This window comes from Camelina sativa, chromosome 19, assembly GCF_000633955.1.
Source record: "Camelina sativa cultivar DH55 chromosome 19, Cs, whole genome shotgun sequence".
NCBI lineage: Eukaryota > Viridiplantae > Streptophyta > Magnoliopsida > Brassicales > Brassicaceae > Camelina > Camelina sativa.
The window spans coordinates 1,588,777-1,604,736 of NC_025703.1; the positions used below are offsets into that span (position 1 = coordinate 1,588,777).

The 15,960-nt window shown below is 32.9% G+C and overlaps 7 protein-coding genes across 7 annotated transcripts; 5 read left to right on the forward strand and 2 right to left on the reverse strand.

Annotated features, from left to right (window-relative positions):
* On the forward strand, positions 902 to 1,352 carry LOC109131000 (defensin-like protein 43). The gene is made up of 2 exons (XM_019241262.1): positions 902 to 1,030; positions 1,192 to 1,352. Exons 1-2 carry the CDS (start codon positions 946 to 948, stop codon positions 1,350 to 1,352), a joined length of 246 nt encoding a protein of 81 aa, XP_019096807.1. The 5' UTR covers positions 902 to 945.
* Positions 2,534 to 3,028, forward strand: LOC109130999 (defensin-like protein 43). The gene is made up of 2 exons (XM_019241261.1): positions 2,534 to 2,675; positions 2,813 to 3,028. Exons 1-2 carry the CDS (start codon positions 2,591 to 2,593, stop codon positions 2,971 to 2,973), a joined length of 246 nt encoding a protein of 81 aa, XP_019096806.1. The 5' UTR covers positions 2,534 to 2,590; the 3' UTR covers positions 2,974 to 3,028.
* Positions 4,477 to 4,971, forward strand: LOC109130996 (defensin-like protein 43). The gene is made up of 2 exons (XM_019241258.1): positions 4,477 to 4,618; positions 4,756 to 4,971. The coding sequence occupies exons 1-2, from the start codon at positions 4,534 to 4,536 to the stop codon at positions 4,914 to 4,916; spliced, it is 246 nt and encodes an 81-aa protein (XP_019096803.1). The 5' UTR covers positions 4,477 to 4,533; the 3' UTR covers positions 4,917 to 4,971.
* Positions 5,811 to 6,825, forward strand: LOC109130765 (defensin-like protein 43). The gene is made up of 3 exons (XM_019240776.1): positions 5,811 to 5,868; positions 6,455 to 6,526; positions 6,665 to 6,825. Exons 1-3 carry the CDS (start codon positions 5,811 to 5,813, stop codon positions 6,823 to 6,825), a joined length of 291 nt encoding a protein of 96 aa, XP_019096321.1.
* On the forward strand, positions 10,125 to 11,657 carry LOC104764082 (rubisco accumulation factor 1.2, chloroplastic). The gene has a single exon (XM_010487531.1). The coding sequence runs from the start codon at positions 10,178 to 10,180 to the stop codon at positions 11,513 to 11,515; it is 1,338 nt and encodes a 445-aa protein (XP_010485833.1). The 5' UTR covers positions 10,125 to 10,177; the 3' UTR covers positions 11,516 to 11,657.
* On the reverse strand, positions 11,580 to 14,924 carry LOC104764081. The gene is made up of 7 exons (XM_010487530.2): positions 14,875 to 14,924; positions 13,528 to 13,708; positions 13,220 to 13,297; positions 12,842 to 13,125; positions 12,653 to 12,742; positions 12,103 to 12,461; positions 11,580 to 11,994 (listed from the first exon to the last, which is right to left on the reverse strand). The coding sequence occupies exons 2-7, from the start codon at positions 13,706 to 13,708 to the stop codon at positions 11,730 to 11,732; spliced, it is 1,257 nt and encodes a 418-aa protein (XP_010485832.1). The 5' UTR covers positions 14,875 to 14,924; the 3' UTR covers positions 11,580 to 11,729.
* LOC104767327 lies at positions 13,828 to 14,922 on the reverse strand. The gene is made up of 4 exons (XM_010491369.1): positions 14,694 to 14,922; positions 14,386 to 14,463; positions 14,008 to 14,291; positions 13,828 to 13,908 (listed from the first exon to the last, which is right to left on the reverse strand). Exons 1-4 carry the CDS (start codon positions 14,872 to 14,874, stop codon positions 13,828 to 13,830), a joined length of 624 nt encoding a protein of 207 aa, XP_010489671.1. The 5' UTR covers positions 14,875 to 14,922.

A 15,960-nucleotide genomic window follows, 5' to 3' on the forward strand; every position in this document is an offset into this window, starting at 1 on the left:
CACTAATCTTACCTTGGATTATATGGTTTTTACCTTTTTCATAAATTAAATGAAATTTATTATTATATTTTTAGCAATCAAACATATGTAGTAGTACTATCACCATGCACAAGTCGATTAGCATACTCTTATTGCTAATTATTCAATTATTACGACAAGTTATTGATTTAAATATCGGACTGATGTCATTATTGACACACCGCGTCAAGGTCTTTTTTTTTTGAGAAATTAAAAAAATCATAAATCTTATGTAGATGCTTGGTTTTAACTTTATTAGTGCTAGTAAGGAGAGATGAACCATTGATGTGTGTATGCTCTTGATTCGGATGGTCAACGTAGCTGAGAATTGTTTGAAAATATTTTGTAAACAATTTTGAACAAAAGGGAACTTTAGGAGGTTGGTTTAAAAAGTAAAAATCAGTCTTATAAAAAACTTGGTGAACAAATTCATAGGCGGTGAAAATTTCTAATTTTAATGCAAATGTTTAAAATGGAGTTCAAAGTCTTCTCTAAACTTGTATATGATTCTCAGATAATTCGACAAAATTAGTATAGAATTTTAGTCTAGGATCCAATCAATTTTTTTTTTTTTTAAAGGTCAACCTTTGTTTTTAAACAAATGAAAAAAAGAAGAAGTTCTATATGTAAGAATAGTCATAAAAACAAAAATATCTTTTAGTCACCAAAAATATTGTTTAGTATATGTGGAAGAACCACCAATGTTAAGAAATAATTTTTAGTCAAAAATATATTATTAGCATCTATTAAAGATGCATCAATGGTAACTAAAAAGAATTGTAATTTGTTTTTTGAACCACAAAATCCCAAATGCTCTATTTATAGAGCATGCACTTACAATCTAGAAAATCACATAACAGATTTATCCAATATTATACTTCATTATAATTGATAACTTGATATATACAGTATACTACACGCAAGAAAATGGGCATCACAAATACTTCATTGATTTTTTTACTCTTGATAGTATTGGCAGCTTCTTTGTCGAGTTACAATGTCTTGGCTTCAGGTAACATTTTTATCTATATGTTGTTGTTTGCTAATATAGGTTTCATCATTTGAAAGAAAGAACATTGATATATATATATATATATATATATATATATATACATATCTATATATGATTGTATATGATATTCATGAATTTGTGGTGACTTTGTGGATATGTAGAGATCAAACCAACAGGGAGAATCGATGATATGTGCAAGACTACTTGTTCGCCAACGTACGGAAATGGTAAATGTGGGGCTGACTGTAGGAAGACTGGGTTTGCATCCGGACAATGTGCTACTTCTGGTCCTTTCGAAAACAAATGTTGTTGCACCAAATGATAAAAACCAATCTTTATCTTTGCAATTAGCATTGATATGTGTTTTTTGTTTTTTGTTTTGATTTGCCATGAACCAAAAATGCAATAAAAAAAGATATAATTATATTATCTTATGTCTTTCTAATCAAAAATACCAAGTATACACTCTATATCAGTCTATCCAACTATCACAATGCACAAGTTTTTTTTAAAGAGAAATTATATTAAAAAAAAAAATCATAAACTTTATTTAGATATATGCTTGGTTTAACTTTATTTAGTCTCTAATTATTTTCCTAGTTACTAAGATGGTTTATAAGTCGAGTTACAATGCTATGGAGGAAGTAATTAAGAGAATGTGCTTATATTTTAATATATGAAGCAATTGGCTTATGGTTATGGTTAATCAACACTAAAACTAGTGTAAAAGTTTTATATATCCATCATAATGATGTTCACATTCATATAAAAGTTTTTAAAATTGTCTAAAGAAGAACGCATATGGTGTAGTTAAGATTCATGACATGTTTACTTTAATTAGTGCTAGCTAGTAAGGAGAGATGAGCCATCAATGTGTGTGTATGCTCGATTCGGATGGTCAACATAGCTGAGCCATTGTCCATTGATGTGTGTAGTATGCTTGGTTTGGATGGTCAGAGTTGTTTGAAAACATTTTGTAAACGATTGTGAATAAATTATCTTTAGGAGGGTAGTTTAAAAAGGTAAAAACTCATCTAAAACTTGGAAAATTTCACCAAAAAAAATTCATCAACTGCATGGATGCGGTGGAAATTTCTAATTTTCAATGAAAATGCTCAAAATGGAGTTCTTACTATTTTCTAGACATGTATATGATTCTCAGATAATTTGATAAAGTTAGTATATGATTTTATTTTAGCATCCGGTCAACCTTATTTTTTTTTCTAAAAGGTTAACCTTAGTTTTTAAACAAATTAAAAAAAAAAGTTTTGTATGTAAAAATAGTCATAAAAATTTAAATATCTTCTAGTCAGAAAAAATATTGTTTAGTATTTGTGGAAGAGCCAGCAATGTTAAGAAATATATTATTAGTATATATGAAAGAAGCATCAATGGTAACAAAAAAAGAATTGTAAACTTTTTTTTTGAACCCCAAAAACCTAAATGCCCTATAAATAGAGCTTGCAATTACAATCTAAAAAATCACATAACAGATTTGTCCAATATTATACTATATTATAGTAGATAACTTGATATATAGAGTATACTACAATCAAGAAAATGTGCATCACAAAGACTTCAGTGACCTTTTTACTCTTGATAGTATTGGCAGCTTCTTTGTCGAGTTACAACGTCTTGGCTTCAGGTAACATTTTTATTTCTATGCTGTTTTTTACTAATGTAAGTTTCATCATTTTAAATCAAAGAACATTGACATATCCATAATCTATATATGATTGTATATGATATTTATGCATGTGTGGTGACTTTGTGGATATGCAGAGATCAAACCAACAGGGAGAATCGATGATATGTGTCCGACTACTTGTTCGGCAACGTACGGGAATGGTAAATGTAAGGTAGACTGTATGAAGGTTGGGTTTGCATCCGGAAAATGTGCTACTTCTGATATTTTTAAAAACAAATGTTGTTGCACCAAGTGATCATAAAAACCAATATTTGTCTTTGCAATTGGCATTGATAATATGTTTTTTTTTTTTTTGCCATGATGAACCACAAATGCAATAAAATTATAATATAATTATCTTATTTTATGTCTTTCTAATCAAAAGTACCAAGTATACACTCTATATAAGTCTATTCAACTATCACCATGCATAAGTTTTATTTTTAAGAGAAATTCTATATAAAAAAATCATAAAATTTATTTAGATATATGCTTGGTTTAATTTTATTTAGATTCTAATTATTTTCCTAGTTACTAAGATGATTTTTAAGAAATCCAAAAATTTCCTTACTCTCTGTTATGGAAAACAATATTATTGTGTGTTTGATATACATATTTTAAGAACAAAATACTCTAACCATAGTGGGATTGAGACTTAAAAACAATTGCACAATAATCATTGTTACATATGTAAATAATAAGTCATTCATGGATGATGATCAACTTTAATAGGAGATGACAAAAGCAATTAATTATTTGCAGCTATGTGGTTTCGATATGATTAAGGTTTAATTAGAGTAAATTAAGAGTGTGGCAATATATATATAAGTATGCTCGATTCTAATAGAGTTGATTGATCTAGACAAGAATTTTCTTGTTCGTAAATGCTATGGAGGAAGTAATTAAGAGAATGTGCTTATATTTTAATATATGAAGCAATTGGCTTATGGTTATGGTTAATCAACACTAAAACTCTGATGCGTACTTTTATATATCCATCATAATGATGTTCACATTCATAAAAAAAGTTTTTAAAATCGTCTAAAGAAGAACGCATATGGTGTAGTTAAGATTCATGACATGTTTACTTTAATTAGTGCTAGCTAGTAAGGAGAGATGAGTCATCGATGTGTGTGTATGCTCGATTCGGATGGTCAACATAGCTGAGCCATTGTCCATTGATGTGTGTGGTATGCTTGGTTTGGATGGTCAGAGTTGTTTGAAAACATTTTGTAAACGATTGTGAATAAATTATCTTTAGGAGGGTAGTTTAAAAAAGTAAAAACTCATCTAAAACTTGGAAAATTTCACCAAAAAAAATTCATCAACTGCATGGATGCGGTGGAAATTTCTAATTTTCAATGAAAATGTTCAAAATGGAGTTCTTACTATTTTCTAGACATGTATATGATTCTCAGATAATTTGATAAAGTTAGTATATGATTTTATTTTAGCATCCGGTCAACCTTATTTTTTTTTCTAAAAGGTTAACCTTAGTTTTTAAACAAATTAAAAAAAAAAGTTTTGTATGTAAAAATAGTCATAAAAATTTAAATATCTTCTAGTCAGAAAAAATATTGTTTAGTATTTGTGGAAGAGCCAGCAATGTTAAGAAATATATTATTAGTATATATGAAAGAAGCATCAATGGTAACAAAAAAAGAATTGTAAACTTTTTTTTTGAACCCCAAAAACCTAAATGCCCTATAAATAGAGCTTGCAATTACAATCTAAAAAATCACATAACAGATTTGTCCAATATTATACTATATTATAGTAGATAACTTGATATATAGAGTATACTACAATCAAGAAAATGTGCATCACAAAGACTTCAGTGACCTTTTTACTCTTGATAGTATTGGCAGCTTCTTTGTCGAGTTACAACGTCTTGGCTTCAGGTAACATTTTTATTTCTATGCTGTTTTTTACTAATGTAAGTTTCATCATTTTAAATCAAAGAACATTGACATATCCATAATCTATATATGATTGTATATGATATTTATGCATGTGTGGTGACTTTGTGGATATGCAGAGATCAAACCAACAGGGAGAATCGATGATATGTGTCCGACTACTTGTTCGGCAACGTACGGGAATGGTAAATGTAAGGTAGACTGTATGAAGGTTGGGTTTGCATCCGGACAATGTGCTACTTCTGATATTTTTAAAAACAAATGTTGTTGCACCAAGTGATCATAAAAACCAATATTTGTCTTTGCAATTGGCATTGATAATATGTTTTTTTTTTTTTTGCCATGATGAACCACAAATGCAATAAAATTATAATATAATTATCTTATTTTATGTCTTTCTAATCAAAAGTACCAAGTATACACTCTATATAAGTCTATTCAACTATCACCATGCATAAGTTTTATTTTTAAGAGAAATTCTATATAAAAAAATCATAAAATTTATTTAGATATATGCTTGGTTTAATTTTATTTAGATTCTAATTATTTTCCTAGTTACTAAGATGATTTTTAAGAAATCCAAAAATTTCCTTACTCTCTGTTATGGAAAACAATATTATTGTGTGTTTGATATACATATTTTAAGAACAAAATACTCTAACCATAGTGGGATTGAGACTTAAAAACAATTGCACAATAATCATTGTTACATATGTAAATAATAAGTCATTCATGGATGATGATCAATTTAAATAGGAGACAACAAAAGCAATTAATTATTTGCAGCTATGTGGTTTCGATATGATTAATGTTTAATTAGAGTAAATTAAGAGTGTGGCAATATATATATAAGTATGCTCGATTCTAATAGAGTTGATTGATCTAGACAAGAATTTTCTTGTTCGTAAATGCTATGGAGGAAGTAATTAAGAGAATGTGCTTATATTTTAATATATGAAGCAATTGGCTTATGGTTATGGTTAATCAACACTAAAACTCTGATGCGTACTTTTATATATCCATCATAATGATGTTCACATTCATAAAAAAAGTTTTTAAAATCGTCTAAAGAAGAACGCATATGGTGTAGTTAAGATTCATGACATGTTTACTTTAATTAGTGCTAGCTAGTAAGGAGAGATGAGTCATCGATGTGTGTGTATGCTCGATTCGGATGGTCAACATAGCTGAGCCATTGTCCATTGATGTGTGTGGTATGCTTGGTTTGGATGGTCAGAGTTGTTTGAAAACATTTTGTAAACGATTGTGAATAAATTATCTTTAGGAGGGTAGTTTAAAAAAGTAAAAACTCATCTAAAACTTGGAAAATTTCACCAAAAAAAATTCATCAACTGCATGGATGCGGTGGAAATTTCTAATTTTCAATGAAAATGTTCAAAATGGAGTTCTTACTATTTTCTAGACATGTATATGATTCTCAGATAATTTGATAAAGTTAGTATATGATTTTATTTTAGCATCCGGTCATCCTTATTTTTTTTTCTAAAAGGTTAACCTTAGTTTTTAAACAAATTAAAAAAAAGTTTTGTATGTAAAAATAGTCATAAAAATTTAAATATCTTCTAGTCAGAAAAAATATTGTTTAGTACTTGTGGAAGAGCCAGCAATGTTAAGAAATATATTATTAGTATATATGAAAGAAGCATCAATGGTAACAAAAAAAGAATTGTAAACTTTTTTTTTGAACCCCAAAAACCTAAATGCCCTATAAATAGAGCTTGCAATTACAATCTAAAAAATCACATAACAGATTTGTCCAATATTATACTATATTATAGTAGATAACTTGATATATAGAGACTTCAGTGACCTTTTTACTCTTGATAGTATTGGCAGCTTCTTTGTCGAGTTACAACGTCTTGGCTTCAGGTAACATTTTTATTTCTATGCTGTTTTTTACTAATGTAAGTTTCTATCATTTTAAATCAAAGAACATTGACATATCCATAATCTATATATGATTGTATATGATATTTATGCATGTGTGGTGACTTTGTGGATATGCAGAGATCAAACCAACAGGGAGAATCGATGATATGTGTCCGACTACTTGTTCGGCAACGTACGGGAATGGTAAATGTAAGGTAGACTGTATGAAGGTTGGGTTTGCATCCGGAAAATGTGCTACTTCTGATATTTTTAAAAACAAATGTTGTTGCACCAAGTGATCATAAAAACCAATATTTGTCTTTGCAATTGGCATTGATAATATGTTTTTTTCTTTTTGCCATGATGAACCACAAATGCAATAAAATTATAATATAATTATCTTATTTTATGTCTTTCTAATCAAAAGTACCAAGTATACACTCTATATAAGTCTATTCAACTATCACCATGCATAAGTTTTATTTTTAAGAGAAATTCTATATAAAAAAATCATAAAATTTATTTAGATATATGCTTGGTTTAATTTTATTTAGATTCTAATTATTTTCCTAGTTACTAAGATGATTTTTAAGAAATCCAAAAATTTCCTTACTCTCTGTTATGGAAAACAATATTATTGTGTGTTTGATATACATATTTTAAGAACAAAATACTCTAACCATAGTGGGATTGAGACTTAAAAACAATTGCACAATAATCATTGTTACATATGTAAATAATAAGTCATTCATGGATGATGATCAACTTTAATAGGAGATGACAAAAGCAATTAATTATTTGCAGCTATGTGGTTTCGATATGATTAAGGTTTAATTAGAGTAAATTATGAGTGTGGCAATGTATATATAAGTATGCTCGATTTTAATAGAGTTGATTGATCTAGACAAGAATTTTCTTGTTCGTAAATGCTATGAAGGAAGTAATTAAGAGAATGTGCTTATATTTTAATATATGAAGCAATTGGCTTATGGTTATGGTTAATCAACACTAAAACTCTGATGCGTACTTTTATATATCCATCATAATGATGTTCACATTCATATAAAAGTTTTTAAAATCGTCTAAAGAAGAACGCATATGGTGTAGTTAAGATGCACGACATGTTTACTTTAATTAGTGCTAGCTAGTAAGGAGAGATGAGCCATCGATGTGTGTGTATGCTCGATTCGGATGGTCAACATAGCTGAGCCATTGTCCATTGATGTGTGTGGTATGCTTGGTTTGGATGGTCAGAGTTGTTTGAAAACATTTTGTAAACGATTGTGAACAAATTATCTTTAGGAGGGTAGTTTAAAAAAGTAAAAATTCATCTAAAACTTGGAAAATTTCACCAAAAAAAATTCATCAACTGCATGGATGCGGTGGAAATTTCTAATTTTCAATGAAAATGCTCAAAATGGAGTTCTTACTATTTTCTAGACATGTATATGATTCTCAGATAATTTGATAAAGTTAGTATATGATTTTATTTTAGCATCCGGTTAACCTTATTTTTTTTTTCTAAAAGGTTAACCTTAGTTTTTAAACAAATTAAAAAAAAAAGTTTTGTATGTAAAAATAGTCATAAAAATTTAAATATCTTCTAGTCAGAAAAAATATTGTTTAGTATTTGTGGAAGAGCCAGCAATGTTAAGAAATATATTATTAGTATATATGAAAGAAGCATCAATGGTAACAAAAAAAGAATTGTAAACTTTTTTTTTGAACCCCAAAAACCTAAATGCCCTATAAATAGAGCTTGCAATTACAATCTAAAAAATCACATAACAGATTTGTCCAATATTATACTATATTATAGTAGATAACTTGATATATAGAGTATACTACAATCAAGAAAATGTGCATCACAAAGACTTCAGTGACCTTTTTACTCTTGATAGTATTGGCAGCTTCTTTGTCGAGTTACAACGTCTTGGCTTCAGGTAACATTTTTATTTCTATGCTGTTTTTTACTAATGTAAGTTTCATCATTTTAAATCAAAGAACATTGACATATCCATAATCTATATATGATTGTATATGATATTTATGCATGTGTGGTGACTTTGTGGATATGCAGAGATCAAACCAACAGGGAGAATCGATGATATGTGCCCGACTACTTGTTCGTCAACGTACGGGAATGGTAAATGTAAGGTAGACTGTATGAAGGTTGGGTTTGCATCCGGACAATGTGCTACTTCTGATATTTTTAAAAACAAATGTTGTTGCACCAAGTGATCATAAAAACCAATATTTGTCTTTGCAATTAGCATTGATAATATGTTTTTTTCTTTTTGCCATGATGAACCACAAATGCAATAATATTATAATATAATTATCTTATTTTATGTCTTTCTAATCAAAAGTACCAAGTATACACTCTATATAAGTCTATTCAACTATCACCATGCATAAGTTTTATTTTTAAGAGAAATTCTATATAAAAAAATCATAAAATTTATTTAGATATATGCTTGGTTTAATTTTATTTAGATTCTAATTATTTTCCTAGTTACTAAGATGATTTTTAAGAAATCCAAAAATTTCCTTACTCTCTGTTATGGAAAACAATATTATTGTGTGTTTGATATACATATTTTAAGAACAAAATACTCTAACCATAGTGGGATTGGGACTTAAAAACAATTGCACAATAATCATTGTTACATATGAAAATAATAAGTCATCCATGGATGATGATCAACTTTAATAGGAGATGACAAAAGCAATTAATTATTTGCAGCTATGTGGTTTCGATATGATTAAGGTTTAATTAGAGTAAATTAAGAGTGTGGCAATGTATATATAAGTATGCTCGATTTTAATAGAGTTGATTGATCTAGACAAGAATTCGTAAATGCTATGGAGGAAGTAATTAAGAGAATGTGCTTATATTGTAATATATGAAGCAATTGGCTTATGGTTATGGTTAATCAACACTTAAATTCTAATGCGTACTTTTATATATCCATCATAATAATGTTCACATTCATATAAAAGTTTTGAAATCGTCTAAAGAAAAATGCATATGGTATAGTTAAGATTCATGACATATTTATTTTAATTAGTGCTAGCTAGTAAGAAGGGTGGATTCGCATTCTGACAATGTGCTACTTGTGATATTTTTGCAAACAAATGTTTGTTGCACCAAGTGATTATCAAAACCAATTGTCTTTTCATTTAGCATTGATATGTTTTTTTGTTTTCTCTCTTTTAATTTGCCATGATGAACCCCAAATACAATTAAAAAAAAACATATTATAATTATTTTATTCTATGTCTTTCTAATCAAAAGAACCAAATATACACTACATCATCCATATCCGACTGTCACCATGCTAATCGAGTCGCATCATTAGTATTAGATGTGTGTAACAATTTCTCTAAACTAGTAAAATAAAAACTGGTAATTAAAAAAGAGAGATCTTTATAAATAAAAAAAATAGAAAAGAGAGAGATATTTATCTTGGTTCGACTAGGAGAAATATCTTTTTCTTGGTTCAAAAGGAATATACGATTTATCCCAATCCGGTTTAGATCCGTTTCCAAACCGGTTGGTTTAGTCACAATCGTTCGAGATAAGACTACGTTACCACCATCTTCGTCTACACACTCTGCAACACACCTCTCAACTCAACTCACCTTACCATGTTTTCTCTCAAATCCTCAATCTCATCCTCGCCTTTCACACAATCCACTACTCATGGATTATTCACTAACCCGAATACCCGACCCGTTAATCCGTTACCACGTACCGTTTCCTTTACCGTAACCGCTTCAATGATACCCAGAAAAGGCTCAGCCAACATGATTCCCAAAAACCCTCCGGCTAAGCGACAGCTTTACCAACCATTCCGACCACCGTCATCTCCGATTCCACCTCAGTTCCGTTCACTCGATTCCGCCGGTAAAATCGAAATCCTCTCCGGTCGATTAGCTCTCTGGTTCGAATACGCACCACTCATCTCTTCTCTCTACTCCGATGGCTTAATTCCTCCCAACATCGAAGAGCTCACAGGTATCACAAGCATCGAACAGAACCGTCTTATCGTCGGCGCGAAAGTTCGTGACTCGATTCTTCAATCTCTCCATGAGCCGGAGCTCATCGCCGCGTTCGACACCGGCGGTGCAGAGCTTCTCTACGAGATTCGTCTCCTCAGCAATACGCAGCGTGTTGCGGCGGCCACGTTCATCATCGATCGCAATATTGATTCCAAAGGCGCGCAAGATTTGGCGCGAGCCATTAAGGATTACCCTAGCCGACGCGGAGACGTTGGTTGGTTGGATTTTGATTACAATTTACCAGGAGATTGTCTCGCCTACTTGTATTACAGGCAGAGCAGAGAGAACAAGAACCCATCGGAACAGAGAACCACAATGCTTCTACAAGCATTGGATGTTGCTCAATCCGAAAAGGCCAAGAACAAGTTAAACAAGGACCTATATGGGGAGAAGGAAGAAGATAAGGAGAAGGAGAAGAAAGAGGAGGTCGTAGCTGTTCGGGTTCCGGTGGTGAGGCTTAAGTTTGGAGAAGTAGCAGGAGCGAGCTCGGTGATAGTTTTGCCCGTTTGTAAAGCATCGGAAGGGGAAAAGAAGATTCTTGAAGCTCCAATGGAGATCATAGCTGGAGGAGATTTCAAGGTGGTTGAGGCTGAGAAAGGATGGAGGAGATGGGTTGTGCTTCCTGCTTGGAACCCAGTGGCAGCCATTGGGAAAGGCGGTGTAGCTGTTTCTTTCAGGGATGATAGAAAAGTACTGCCTTGGGACGGGAAAGAGGAGCCTTTACTGGTTGTCACCGATAGGGAGAGGAATGCAGTGGAGGCTGATGACGGGTATTACCTCGTGGTAGCTGAGAACGGGCTGAAGCTAGAGAAAGGATCAGAGCTGAAGGCGAGAGAGGTGAAGAAGAGTTTAGGGATGGTTTTGTTGGTGGTGAGGCCGCCAAGAGAAGATGATGATGATTGGCAGACGAGTCATGAAAACTAGGACTGATATATAGAATCAACAATACCCATATCCTATCCTGTAATAGATTACTGAGTGATATATAATCATGTAAAATTTTTGGATAAAGTTGGAAACTTTTTGGTTCTAAGACACAATCAGAAACAGAGCACGATTTTCTCTATTTGCATTCTAGTTCCTGTCTTAGTGTAAAACATCCTACGAATCAGACTTTTTTAGATTGGTAAATGTTTTATTAACCGAGCCATTGCTGTGCACGGCGTTCACCGCTGGCTCCAACTGAGCTCCGGATGCTCATTTTCTCATTGGCGTATTTATCCTGAAGCGCTTCAAAAGCTGTCACGTCGAGTTTTCCTGTGACTGATTTGCCTTGCTTCCTACGGAGATGTTGTTCACGAACAGAAGCCCAGAGTTTCTCCACTGCTTGTCTCTGTTGTGATGTGAACCTTGACACGTTCTCAAAGGCATGTTTCACCAATATGTCTATAACAGTTTGGCACCTGAAAATTAATCCAATCATTCCTCAATTTAGCAGTTCTGACATAATAACAAGTTCAATGCTATGTATTCAGTTCAATGGATCATGTGAATCATGGAAGTGTTCTTACCATGGAACTTTGTAACGGCGTGCAGCAATCTCCAAGCATGTAATCAAAGCTTCTCTTTTTGACCTGAGAAACCTCTTGTTCTCGTCGGCATCTGCATCTTCATTTGGTCTCCTTATCTTTGTTTTACAATTTTTCTTTCCGGAACTGGGAATCAAGGCATCGAGCCCAAAGGGATCAGACTTGACATTTTCATTATCTCCAGCTGAAGCAGCTTCAGCCACGTCCTGTGTTGTCTGGCCATCTCGGTTGTCCTTCAGCGCCGCTTCTTCAAGAATAGCAGCTTCTTCCACATCATCCTCCTCAGTTGAAACCGGAAGATCAAATATAGCCTCCTTTATTCGAGTAGCAGTCTTGGAAAACTACACGAAAAAACAATGTAAATGAGACACTATGACAACCTCAAAGGATAACTATCAAGACAACAATATCCATATTACAGGTCATAACATAGTAACGGAGGCAATCTATATTCTAAAAGTACGCAACTAAAGCCAGACATAGTCCAAAATATTGGTATAAGTCAGAGACTAAGGTAACACAAAATTCTTACCACAAAGCTGTCATCAGTGAAGAGGTCATTAGCCACAACTGCTTTGTATGTCCATATGGTCAGCAGATTCTTCTGGCTTTTATCAAGGCACTGATTGAAAACAAAAGATAAGAACTTTCATAAAAATCTGCCCCTTCTGCTCTAATGATTTAGTTCAATATCTTCAACCATGAATTTTTATTTGTTTACCTCGACAACATCTTGTGCTGCTGAGAACAATGCATGAAAGTCTGCTCGAACCAATCGATCTGTACAAGGAGTGTTAGACGACATGGCAGCTTCAAGTATGGCAATGAAGTAGCTGCTTGTTTCTGGCTTCACACTTCCAGCTTGGATCAGCCGTATCGCAAGCTTTGAGGCTTTGGAGAATTTGGAAGGGTTCTTGATGTGAGATGTTATCTTCTGCATCGCTTCAATCACTTGTTCCTCTGATGCATCAGTTGATGTCTTGAACTGTAGACGCTTTTTAGGGGCTGCACCAATTATATTAAAGATTTATTACAAGTTGATGGTTACATTCTTATTCTAACTTGTGAAGCGTATAAGTTCAAGTAGCTAAAACACTACCTTCCGGTTCTGGTTCTGGTTCCCGTGTAGATACTGCTGGTTTTGATCGCTTAAGTGCGCTCTTGAGAACAGGAGGAGCTGTTACATTTGAGCACTAAATCAGATCAGTAAGAGATAGACTTAAAAAAATAGAGCACTAAATTAGGGTTTTTAAAAAAAAAGGTTCACAGCCCTAATCATCAATGTAAAACAGAGATTTCAAGAAAGCTGAAGAAGTAAGTTCAAAGCAGGAAACAAGAAGAGACGCCAAAATCAAAGAGAAAAAAATTATTAAAAACGAAATCAAATTCAGATTAAATAAAGCTAACCTGAAACATTGGGTGCAGCAGATTCATGTGGCTTCGATCGCTTCAGGGCACTCTTGAGAACCAGAGTCGGAGCTGAAGAGGAAGTTTCATTCTTCGACTCATCTGGTTTTGGAGAAATTGGTAGCTCTTGCTGCTGAGCGGAAGAAGGAGGTGGCAGCCCGGAGAATAAATTGTCCGCCATCTCTCTCTCTCTGGTTCGTCGACGGAGACAAAGACAGGAGGAGGAGCCTAAACTGACTTGTGTTCGCCTTTTGGGCCTTCTATGAAATATTCTCGGCCCAATTAGTTTTACGTAACCCATTAACGATATTGTGACTCTGTGATGTGTGGGGGGAATTGCGATGATGAAAGTNGCAGATTCTTCTGGCTTTTATCAAGGCACTGATTGAAAACAAAAGATAAGAACTTTCATAAAAATCTGCCCCTTCTGCTCTAATGATTTAGTTCAATATCTTCAACCATGAATTTTTATTTGTTTACCTCGACAACATCTTGTGCTGCTGAGAACAATGCATGAAAGTCTGCTCGAACCAATCGATCTGTACAAGGAGTGTTAGACGACATGGCAGCTTCAAGTATGGCAATGAAGTAGCTGCTTGTTTCTGGCTTCACACTTCCAGCTTGGATCAGCCGTATCGCAAGCTTTGAGGCTTTGGAGAATTTGGAAGGGTTCTTGATGTGAGATGTTATCTTCTGCATCGCTTCAATCACTTGTTCCTCTGATGCATCAGTTGATGTCTTGAACTGTAGACGCTTTTTAGGGGCTGCACCAATTATATTAAAGATTTATTACAAGTTGATGGTTACATTCTTATTCTAACTTGTGAAGCGTATAAGTTCAAGTAGCTAAAACACTACCTTCCGGTTCTGGTTCTGGTTCCCGTGTAGATACTGCTGGTTTTGATCGCTTAAGTGCGCTCTTGAGAACAGGAGGAGCTGTTACATTTGAGCACTAAATCAGATCAGTAAGAGATAGACTTAAAAAAATAGAGCACTAAATTAGGGTTTTTAAAAAAAAAGGTTCACAGCCCTAATCATCAATGTAAAACAGAGATTTCAAGAAAGCTGAAGAAGTAAGTTCAAAGCAGGAAACAAGAAGAGACGCCAAAATCAAAGAGAAAAAAATTATTAAAAACGAAATCAAATTCAGATTAAATAAAGCTAACCTGAAACATTGGGTGCAGCAGATTCATGTGGCTTCGATCGCTTCAGGGCACTCTTGAGAACCAGAGTCGGAGCTGAAGAGGAAGTTTCATTCTTCGACTCATCTGGTTTTGGAGAAATTGGTAGCTCTTGCTGCTGAGCGGAAGAAGGAGGTGGCAGCCCGGAGAATAAATTGTCCGCCATCTCTCTCTCTCTCTCTCTCTCTGGTTCGTCGACGGAGACGAAGACAGGAGGAGGAGCCTAAACTGACTTGTGTTCGCCTTTTGGGCCTTTTATGAAATATTCTCGGCCCAATTAGTTTTACGTAACCCATTAACGATATTGTGACTCTGAGATGTGTGGGGGAATTGGGATGATGAAAGTAATTTTTTTTGTTTTTGTTCCATATTCAGATTTATTTTGTAGTCTCTTACCATTGAACTCCATACCTTCAAAGACTCATATTAGCTTTCAAATCATCAACTAGTGCCACAAGTGTTAACTAAAGTACCTCTTTTTTTTTTTTTTTTTTTTTTTTNAGTACCTCTAATTTTACAAATTTATTAATGATAACAGAGATAAGACTTGTTAAAGTGTATAGTAATAGTAAAGAACACAAAACAAAATCATACAATCGGTATATACAGTTTATTTTTACACTATTAATTCTTTTTGTTTCATTATTGTGTGCGGTTTATGTAGTCCCGAGGAGTTCAACCACCCTTTGGCTTTTTTGTCTACCTCCATTTAATTAATCAACAAATAATGTTTTAGCTATATTTATACATAAATAATGTTTTAGTTGAGAGTTGTTGAGTAGCAAAAAAAAGAACAGTACTAGAAAAGACTAAAGTAAACGACTTGTAAATTTTTAATAATTTAGTTTTACTTTGGACATAATAAAATTTCGAAAATATTTATATATACATATATACAACAATATATGTAAAAAAAAAAACAATATGTGGGTATGTATGCATATCAAGTTACAATCGAAGGCGATGATAGATTAGCCTTTACCTTAGACAAATGGATAATAATAATATGATACGGAGGTGGCTGCAAAGATTGGTTAATTTTGCCATGTTGAGAGGAGTCACTGAGATATAGATACATTAATTAGAAAAACCTATTTTTGACATGCTACTAGTAAGTCGTAACTTTTAATAAGTATGCTTTGATCCATCAATACATAATCTCCTAGTTAAGTTTCTTACGATGCATGCGTGTATGCATATACTCTATATTATTCCCACCAAATATATTATTCTTAACCTGAAATGATTTTTA

What these genes read in the sequence shown, in the direction of transcription:
- LOC109131000 (XM_019241262.1), top strand. Translation starts at nt 946, where the DNA reads ATGGGCATCACAAATACTTCATTGATTTTTTTACTCTTGATAGTATTG. An exon ending in TTACAATGTCTTGGCTTCAG is followed by an intron (nt 1,031 to 1,191) that starts GTAACATTTTTA and finishes GTGGATATGTAG; the next exon opens with AGATCAAACCAACAGGGAGA.
- LOC109130996 (XM_019241258.1), top strand. Translation starts at nt 4,534, where the DNA reads ATGTGCATCACAAAGACTTCAGTGACCTTTTTACTCTTGATAGTATTG. An exon ending in TTACAACGTCTTGGCTTCAG is followed by an intron (nt 4,619 to 4,755) that starts GTAACATTTTTA and finishes GTGGATATGCAG; the next exon opens with AGATCAAACCAACAGGGAGA.
- LOC104764081 (XM_010487530.2), bottom strand. Translation starts at nt 13,708, where the DNA reads ATGGCGGACAATTTATTCTCCGGGCTGCCACCTCCTTCTTCCGCTCAG. An exon ending in TCACTGATGACAGCTTTGTG is followed by an intron (nt 12,462 to 12,652) that starts GTAAGAATTTTG and finishes TTTTTCGTGTAG; the next exon opens with TTTTCCAAGACTGCTACTCG. An exon ending in CGCCGTTACAAAGTTCCATG is followed by an intron (nt 11,995 to 12,102) that starts GTAAGAACACTT and finishes ATTAATTTTCAG; the next exon opens with GTGCCAAACTGTTATAGACA.
- LOC109130999 (XM_019241261.1), top strand. Translation starts at nt 2,591, where the DNA reads ATGTGCATCACAAAGACTTCAGTGACCTTTTTACTCTTGATAGTATTG. An exon ending in TTACAACGTCTTGGCTTCAG is followed by an intron (nt 2,676 to 2,812) that starts GTAACATTTTTA and finishes GTGGATATGCAG; the next exon opens with AGATCAAACCAACAGGGAGA.
- LOC109130765 (XM_019240776.1), top strand. Translation starts at nt 5,811, where the DNA reads ATGGTCAACATAGCTGAGCCATTGTCCATTGATGTGTGTGGTATGCTT. An exon ending in TGGTATGCTTGGTTTGGATG is followed by an intron (nt 5,869 to 6,454) that starts GTCAGAGTTGTT and finishes CTTGATATATAG; the next exon opens with AGACTTCAGTGACCTTTTTA. An exon ending in TTACAACGTCTTGGCTTCAG is followed by an intron (nt 6,527 to 6,664) that starts GTAACATTTTTA and finishes GTGGATATGCAG; the next exon opens with AGATCAAACCAACAGGGAGA.
- LOC104764082 (XM_010487531.1), top strand. Translation starts at nt 10,178, where the DNA reads ATGTTTTCTCTCAAATCCTCAATCTCATCCTCGCCTTTCACACAATCC.